Source organism: Mandrillus leucophaeus, unplaced genomic scaffold (genome assembly GCF_000951045.1).
Source record: "Mandrillus leucophaeus isolate KB7577 unplaced genomic scaffold, Mleu.le_1.0 Scaffold133, whole genome shotgun sequence".
Taxonomy (NCBI): domain Eukaryota; kingdom Metazoa; phylum Chordata; class Mammalia; order Primates; family Cercopithecidae; genus Mandrillus; species Mandrillus leucophaeus.
In genome coordinates, this window is record NW_012101288.1 from 5,407,059 (window position 1) to 5,416,457 (window position 9,399).

Consider the following 9,399-nt stretch of genomic DNA (forward strand, 5'->3'; position numbering starts at 1 on the left):
AAAAAAAAAAAAAAAAAAACCCTATACATGTTCAAAAAATACATATGTTCAAGACCTCACCAATAGTGATTTCATTCAGTAGGTCTAATAATAGTAATAATTCCATCGGTAGCTCTAGGGTAGAAACTAGGGAGCTAGATTTTTGTTTTAAAGTTTCACGGGTGAATCTCCCCAGCCAGTGTTTGAAACATTGCTGGAGACAAAAGGAAATCATTAGTTGTTTGAACAGAGATAATATTTACAACATAGCCCTTTGGGAAGATGAACTGAACAGGAGTGGGCAGGTTGAATTTTGGAGGACAGATGAGAGGGAGCTGTGAAATCTCAGCTCTGGCTGGGCATAGTGGCACCTGTAATCCTAGCAATTTGGGAGGCTGAGGCGGAAGGATGGCTTGAACCCAGGAGTTCAAGACCAGCCTGGGCAACATAGTGAGACTCTGTCTCTGAAAAATAAAGAAACTTTAAAAAGATCTGAGGAACCACACCTGATTCCCATCTTATCTGTGCAGCAGGTATAGCAGTGGCCAGGCTGCTTGGGCCAAAATGCTGGTAGACTGGGAAGTTCATGACCTTAGTCCATTTGCTACAAGTATTTTATTTCAAAGTTATTTCTGGCCAGACGCAGTGGCTCACGCCTGTAATCCCAGCACTTTGGGAGGCAGGTGGGTGGATTGCCTGAGGTCAGTAGTTCGACCTGGCTGACATGGCCAACATGACCAACCTGGCCAACATGGTGAAACCTCGTCTCTACTAAAAATAGCCGGGCATGGTGGCGCGCACCTGTAATCCCAGCTACTCTGGAGACTGAGGCAGGAGAATCGCTTGAACCCAGCAGGTGGAGGTTGCAGTGAACTGAGATCACGCCACTGCACTCCAGCCTGGGGTGACAGCGAGATTCCATCTAAAAAAAAAAAGAAGTGTTATTTTTTCGTAAAATAGTTCAATCTGCTTTCTCTTTTCTCTGTTCTCTGAACAGTGCAGATTGCAGGCTATGTTTACTACCTCCACCATGTCCAGCCCTTCAGAGGTTTGAAGATGACTCCTAGATTCCAGTCCCCCACCAGTTCAAATTAGTCATTTGGTGATTAGTCATATTACCTTAATGACTCATTGAGCTAAAACTGGGAGTTAAAACCATTATCTAAAGCTTTTTAGAGAGGTAAAAGGCAGACATCTTACCGGTTCAGTGAGACTCCCAGCATTCTGGGCTCGACACATGGAGGCTTAGACGCTAGTGGTGGGAGTAGAAAGGAAGGGACCATTATAAGCAATGTCAGGATGCAAATGTTTTTAAAATCACCTTGGTGTCATACTGGATGTGCTGCTGTAGGAGTTAGGAAACAGTAAAAACACGGCTGAGGGTGAGTGTAAGTTTTTAGATGAGGACAGTAGTTGATAAAAGTACGGGGAGGCACCACCGGTTGCTAGGGCACTGCTCTGCCTGCTACTCTAAGAAGGTTTCAGGTCAAACTTGCCTGTGGCTGGCTCTGATTGGCTGAATGTTTTGATGAGGCCCTGCCTGGCTAAAACCAGTAGTGATCAGCTCATAATCATTTCCAGGGAAGCTTTGCTAATCACATTTCATAATCTCTATCTTAATATCCATATGTTTGAGTTTGTTGGCTTTGTGTTTTAGCTGAAACTGTTTTTGAAGTATGTTTTACAGAAATCAGCTCAGCTCTTAATTCTCACTAATGACACTCCCTTGCCTTTTGAATGTTGACAGCATTCTTCTTAAAATAGAAAAGAAAGGAGTTTTTAGCCGTCCTTGGTGATTTTAACTTACTAGGGACCATTTGGAATTAGTAAGCCTTTCTACTCACTCCCAAACATCATCTTGATCTCCTCACTTTTATAACAGAAGAACCCAGGTTCCAAAACGAACAGGAGGACGCAAGCTGTTTGCCTAGAACCTCACATTTAAATGACTCTTCTGAAATGCATCCCTCAACGCAGAGTGAGTTGATAAGAAAATTATTCTGCCATTTTAAATTTAACGATATTTAAGCAAAATTGTGGTGTAAATTATGTTTATAGCATGTGGATGCCATTTTCCCAGGGCACTGATAATGAAAATCCTAAAAGGGAGGCAGCAAGATTCTCTCATATTTCCCAGTGGGAAAACTGGGTGCAGACCAAATTCCAAGTAAAGAAAATGTGAATCCACTAAAGCCACTTCATTTCTTGAGCACCAGCGCTGCTGCCCAAAAATGTAGTTGGAGGTTCTAACAGAAGTTTCTAACTAGATTGATAATATGAGATTAATAACTAATTTGACATCCTTGTGAAAAAAATCTCAGCGTTGTTTTTCAAAGCTATTGCATAGTTGAATTTTCTTAACTCTGTTCGTCTGGGCTGGGTGCCCTCCAGCAACCATTGAAAACATGCTGGGCACTCCAATGGAATTCTGGGCCCTACCAGCAGTAGAACTGCCAAAGGCAAATGGCTTCATGCTGAGTTTTGATCCCTGGACGTGGTTCATTGGAAGGTTTTGGGTTTTTTAGAAGGGACAGAGTAGAAACATCTTTCAGAAATGTAGTCACAGCATTAGGCCATCCATAAAGAAGCTAATAGTCTTCCCAGTAAAGTGTATTATGTATTCTTAAAAGGGAGGAGGAGACAAGACACTCTGTTCAACTTTCTTTCAACTAATTGTTTTCAATAAAACTGCCATATAGGTGAAGCAGAATTTAACAAGATCTTCTGAGTTCTTTTGGAAGAACAAACTTTTATACAATGTCCCAAAAAGAAGAGCTTTATAAGAAATATACCTCATACCAAGTCAGGAGATTCCAGTATTGTGTAAAATATTTTTGCTAACTCATATTTTTACATGCATCTATAAATTCTGTGCCAGAATATGAATTAAACCAAAAATCATTAAAGAGTCAGATGAAGTATGAGAGATTCTCAGCTATTCTCTCTTCTGACATATCAAAACTTAAATTTTTAACTAGATAATTCTAAATTTTAAAATGGTTATTTGGTAACCTTAGGTTATTTGGCAGCAAAATACAAAAGCATAAAAGCTGGATTTCTTTGGGAGGAAAAACAGTTTTTCAGAAAGATTGTTTATATCCCAAGTATTTCAAAGCAGAGAAGTTCTCTGTTAGCATTCATTCAGTCCAACAAATAATTATTTGGCTTGTAAATGGAACCACCTAGGGCCAGGTAATATGTAAAATTTGGGTTTTAGAATTGCATTTCATTATTTATTTTTACAGCACATTTATCTTTAAAATAAATGCTGTATCATTACTAACATCAGAAAACTCAGCTTTTCTAAATTTTAAATTTCATTTTCAAGTTTCTTTAAATAGAAGAGCAGTAGAATGGGACACCACGGAACAGAATCTTATCCAGAAAGTGAGGAATCTTCGTCAGAGACTCACTGCCCAGGCTCGTCACAGATGCCAAACCCCTCATCTTCTGGCTGCCTAGAAGGTACCTCAGCTTGAGACAGTCGAGAGAGAGACCTATTTTGCAATCAGTGACACTGATTTTTAGATTATTTATTTAAAATTCCTATAAAGATCAGCCCTTTGTACAGAAAAATGTGTCTATAAAAATTATGTGTTATTTAATTCTGATACTTTTCGGCTTGTAAATGGCTTATTGTACTTTTTACAATAAAAATGTTTTAGAAATGGTTAAAGCTGTGTTAAGCTTTCAGGTTGCAGGGACTGGCGTAAACATCAGTAACTTTAGTTGATAAAGGTTTATCTTAAAGATGAATGGAGAAATAAAGAACAGGAAATGATCTCAACAGCTCTATAGCCTGGACTGAGAGAGAACTCAGCAGCAGGTGGAGAGCACCAGCAGCCTGGAGTGGTCTCCATCACCACCTTCCTGCCCACCTCTGCCTCTGCCAGCGGGACCTCATCTTTGTCAGGGACCCCACCGGACTCGCAACATCTCATCTCTGGCCCAGCTCCTTCTGCCCTCTGCCTACTTCTTCTGGCAGCACCGACTGCTCTTCCTCCATCCCTCCGCTTCCTGGCTCCACAGTGGGGCTGCTTGTGACCTCCCGAACCTTACTCGCTGAAAGAAGGGTAGAAATACTTGATATGAGGATTAAGTAAGGTCAGCCAGGCCGGACATGGTGGCTCACAACTGTAATACCAGTGCTTTGGGAGGCTGAGGCAGGTGGATCACTTGAGGTCAGGAGTCCGAGACCAGCCTGGCCAACATGGCGAAACTCTTTCTCTACTAAAATTACAAAAATTAGCCGGGCGTGGTGGCACACACCTGTAATCCCAGCTACTCGGAAGGCTGAGGCAGGAGAATCGCTTGAACCCAGGAGGCAGAGGTTGCAGTGAGCCAAGATCACGCCACCGCACTCCAGTCTGGGCGACAGAGTGAGACTCCATCTGAAAAAAAAAAAAAGAGAGATCAGGCCTAAAAAGTTCCTGGCCCAGTGCTTGACACATAGTAAGTGTACAATATGTAGTAGTAATTATTTTCTCTGGTGCCACGAAGCATAATCTTATGGTTAATCAAATATTTTCAGCAAAGTGCTCTCTTTTGCCCAATAAGCAAAGTTCTAAAATGATATCCTGGCATTACATACAGCATTGGTTTCCCAAGAGTATCTTCCTCAGCCTAGTTTTCTGTACATTTTTAGGTGGCTGCAAACATATGCCTGCATGGACCAAGCTGGTGTGACAACAGGAATCCCAGGATATAGAATACGTAGAGTGTGATGGAAACTTTGGTAGACTAGAATTGCTTGCTCACCGGAAAGCATCGAAATTCTGAAATTCTGTGATTCTGCCACCCAGAAACGGCTGTCTATTGCAGTTTTTTACCTCTATTTCAGGTCCTCTTTTACTAGGATTTATACCCAGTCAGGTCTGTTTTGGAGCTACACATACCACATACACATACAAAACCCTCTTTTTTATATCTAGAACTGCAGTAGTTAATTTTTGAAAAGAGTTCCTGTTCATCCAGTGAAAGTGCACTATGAATGCTCTCACCCAAATGAAGTTTTTATCACATGCTTCCAGTTTTCTCTGAGCCTACATTTCTCCGATAATCTTGATAAAATCACTGCCTTAGCAGATTTCAGATACTTGGTTGAAGCGCCTCAGTCATATGTGCTTGGTTGGTATTGCAAAGGTTATCACATTTAATGAAATATATAAAATACATTTCTGATTATCTCTTCCTGCTTCTTGACATTATATCTTCAATCTTCAATTTCTTTATAATGTGAATTCTCTGGAATTGAATAAGGACTGAACTTGGCTAAAATTCTTGGCTACATTTAAAAAGTTTCTCTCCATTACTCCGTTGAGTTTGTTAAAGAAGAGCGGTCCCTGTAGGCCTTTTCATATTTATTACATCCATAAAGTTTCTCTCTGGTGTGAATTCTGCAATGCTGGCTAAATGTTGGGCTTCAGCTAAATCCCTCTCCACATTTGGCTGCTTTTGGAAAGTTTTTTTCCAATATGAATTCAGTGGTGCTAAATAAGCTGTTGAGTTGGTTAGGAGCCTTTTCGAATGTATTTACATTCATAGAGTTTTTCTCTAGTGTGAATTCTCCCAGGTTGAGCAAGATTTCAGCATTTGCTAAAGGTCTTTCCACAGCCATTGCATGTGGGTCGTTACAGCAGCCGACTACAAGGACTGCATGAGGCTTAATTTATTAACACGGATGTGCTTATCCGAGTCTGGATTTAATGTTTAAACTCATTGTGTCAGTCTGGGTCCAGTCAGGAAGCAAACCACACAGTTGTTTGGATGAGGAAAGTTTAATGTAAAGACTTACTAAACTATGATGGGGAGCAACTATGAAGATGTAAAGAGAACTCTACAGAGTATGTAGGACTGAGGAGAGCACTCAAGGAAGGACAGACTCGGAGGGGAGGCTCCTCCCTCCCCCAGGCTTAGGTTCAGACCTGGTCAAAGAAGGTGTGGTTGCGGACTACTGGCTATTGGGGAGGGTCTCAGACTTAGCCAGGCCAGGGGTAGTCCATGTCCCCAGGCAGCAGGAAACAACTCTCCTGGGGACAGACAATCCGAGGCTGGTAAAAATGCACAGGGAGGCAGGGCATAAGGACCCCGCTTGTCAGGGTGGTGTGCAGGCTGGCCATATCCAGAGGGCCACAAGAAACCACCCTCAGGCACAGGCAAACAGGCCAGCAGGCAGGTACTCAGAGTGCGTCAGGGTGGCACTGCTGGTGTGAGGCCTGGAACATGCCAGTGTCCAGACTGGGAAGACTATAGTGACGTGGTCATTGGGCCAGGACTGTGAAGTCATAAAGCAATTGTGCACACTAGGCACACGGGGCAGAGCACGACTAGATGTCCCCCATGCACATGCACCGCTGGTGGGCCATGAAGCAAGAGTAAGCCAAACAGAACATTGGAGCAAGGAAGAGAAGCCCTGTTTCTCCTGCAGCGTCCCTCAGCACCCTCTACTGACAGCTCAGCATCATGCGCATTGTAAGGAGAAAAGCCTCAAGAGCCCAGCCCATCGCTGCAGACCTGAGATGATTGATAACGGCCACGCTCATGCCATTGAAAGTGGCTCCACAGTTTGCTTGGTTGGTTAACAGGAATGTGGACTCAATGTTGGCCTCTATCTAATGAGACAGATGCCAGAATTTCCCTGGCATGATGTAGATGCTGGTCTCCAAAGGCTCAGGGAAGTAAGAATGTAGGGGTGGATTGATCACATCTGGCCTCCTCACTCACCTCCCAGTGCCATGCTCTGGGTCCAAAAGTAACTTCCTTTATGAAGGCACTGAGCAAGGGAGCACCTACAAACCTGAAAAGCTCTGTGGTGGCTCATGCAACAAGACGTGACGGCGAGAGATCCCACCACCATGGATGTGCTCCCTGGTTTCAGTGGGGATAATGGAGGCAGCAGAGGCCAGGTAGCAGCATTTAATTACCAGACAACCATTTACAGTAAAGGGCAGCAGGGAGGTAGTAGTATTAAAGGATTTTTGGCTACTGATAATTGACTACACTGTCCCTAAGAATGAAATAGATAGGTGGCCTACCGAAATGTTGCTTGAGATATGTAACAGGAAAAACTCCAGACCTGGTAACCGAAAAACTGACTCGAGTCATCACCTTGGAGCGTCATACCTGTCACCCAGTTTCCAGTATGAAAATGATTCCCAGATCCAAAGCCTCTTGATAGAAGGGGAGGCCAGGTCTCCCTGAGGAAGGACCCTGAAGCAGTGCCACATATACGTGCTTATGAGTATTCTTTGACCCTTTCCCAAAGAAACCTCTTGCCATTTACTTGAAGGGTTGTGTACTAGGGAAAAGAAAACACCCATATCTCCCAGGGATTACTGAACATGGGTTCTGAATGGACACTAATTACTGTGGCCTACCAGTGAAAGTCAGGACTAACGGTGGTCAGTTGATCAAAGGAGTCTTGAGCAAAGTTTGAATTACAGAGGGTGAATAGGGCCATGAAACCAACCTGTGGTTATTTTCTGAGTACCTGAATATATCCCCGAAATAAACATACATGAAAAATGGCAGAATCTCCCCGTTGGCACTAAGACCCATTGAGTAAGAGCTATTGTCCTAGAAAGATTCAAGTGAAAGCCCCTGGAATGTCCTCCTTACCAGGATAGTAAACCTGGCTAGTAAAAAGTTATCACAATTATCCCCAGGGGCTGGGCGCGGTGGCTCACACCTGTAATCCCAGCACTTTGGGAGGCCGAAGTGGGCGGACCACTTGAGGTGAAGAGTTCGAGACCAGCCTGGCCAAAGTGGAGAAACTCCGTCTCTACTAAGAATATAAAAATTAGCTGAGTGTGGTGACACCTGCCTGTAGTCCCAGCTACTAGGGAGGTTGAGGCACGACAATTGACTGAACCTGGGAGGCAGAGGTTGCAGTGAGCCAAGACCATGCCACTGCAGTCCAACCTGAGCAACAGAACGAGACCCTGTCTCAAAAAAAATAAAAAATAAAAAATCCCCAAGGAAACTGAAGAGAATCATGCCACCAGCAAAGAATTGAAAGACGAAGGGCTAGTTATAGCTATCCCATCGTAATTTACTTCGCTATTTGACCTGGGCAGAAGGGAGACGGATCTTTGAGAATGGCTGGGTTAGCAAGAACATAGTAGGTGAGGACCGCAGTTGCAGCGTCTGTTTCAGATGCAGTCTTGACACAGCTCCCGGCATATGGTATATCCCAGCGCCTGCATGACCTCCCTGAGACCCCTCTCCCCAGACCCTATCATGACCTGCCATTTCCAGATAGGTTCGGTGCCCACCGCTGGCCTCTCATCAATGCTGCTTACCCATCCCGCAGCCCCCTCGCCGCCCCACACAGTGTTCCCAGTCACTCCTCTATTGCCTCCATTAGACGGCCTTGAACCCCGCCGCGCTCGCAGCGCGGTCCTGGACTGTGACTACCCGGACTCCTGCCCTAACCCAGAGCTGTGCTCGACCCCCCGGCGACGGCCAGTACCCAAGGGCAAGGGCAAGGCCGAGGGCAGGTCGAGGAGTCGGGGGCTGCTCCAGGCCCTCACAGGTGCTCTTTCCTGAGCACTCGGGCCGCAGCGCGAGGGTGGTCTTGGCGGGGGCACTTCTTAACAGGTTCACCTGGTCGCCGGATACTCGACGCAGATACGTCTTTTCTCCTTATTTTCAGCCCGGGACTTTGACCAGCAAACAAAACGTTTCTTTTCGGTGGGGCTGTAAGGACAGCAAACAAAAGTATTGTGCCCCGTGTGAGGATCGAACTCACGACCTTCAGATTATGAGACTGACGCGCTACCTACTGCGCTAACGAGGCACCTAGCAAGCGTTTTCGGACGGAGAATTATGAGTCCATATGGCTGGTGTGCTGCGCATGCTCAGTTTTACTCTTACCGCCGCTGTAAATCCCGTACAGAGCACTCGGAATTCTAGTTCCGCTGCTGTCCCGTTTGTCAATTAACAAACACTGCCGTTGGCCTGTCAGTGCCTCGCTGGGTAGCGGCGACACGGAGAAGGGGAATTTTTCCTCCTATTGTGAATCGTTATTTTTGTATAGTGCGTACAAACCGTTTGCACACTCGTAAACGCATGAAACACTTATTAGGCACCTACTGTGTTCCCGGCCCTGTGCTGGGTGCTGCTTTCACAGGAACAAACCCAGGCTCAAGGAGTCGGGCGAAGATGCGTAATGATCGGAAAACACACACACACACACACACACACACACCCTTCCTGTGGCCAGTGCCCTGTTGCACACTTGAGCTGGTACTGATTTTTCTTCCTTTTTTTCTTTTTGCTATTCAAACAGGACTTCAGGGAATAACCGTGGAAGCGGGGAGTTAATAATATGTTAACTGGGAAGCACGCTCTCCTTTCCCTTTCACTCCCCTCCCCTTCCTCCCAGCCCTTTATATAAGCTCATTTACCTACATTATTGCT

At 44.8% G+C, this 9,399-nt stretch overlaps 1 protein-coding gene and 1 non-coding gene across 4 annotated transcripts in view; one reads left to right on the top strand and one right to left on the bottom strand.

The window, feature by feature from the left end:
* The window catches only part of TBC1D31 (TBC1 domain family, member 31), a 72,184-nt gene extending 68,529 nt beyond the window's left edge, over positions 1–3,655 (top strand). For all 3 annotated transcript variants that reach the window (XM_011973008.1, XM_011973009.1, XM_011973010.1), the window contains 2 exons: positions 1,862–1,957; positions 3,308–3,655. In XM_011973008.1, the coding sequence (XP_011828398.1) occupies positions 1,862–1,957; positions 3,308–3,441 (230 nt within the window). In that variant the 3' untranslated portion in view covers positions 3,442–3,655. The remainder of the gene's footprint in view (positions 1–1,861; positions 1,958–3,307) is intronic.
* Positions 3,656–8,703: 5,048 nt separating this feature from the next.
* TRNAM-CAU lies at positions 8,704–8,776 on the bottom strand. Its single transcript has one exon. It is a non-coding gene; the product is annotated as a tRNA-Met (tRNA).
* Positions 8,777–9,399: the final 623 nt, after the last annotated feature.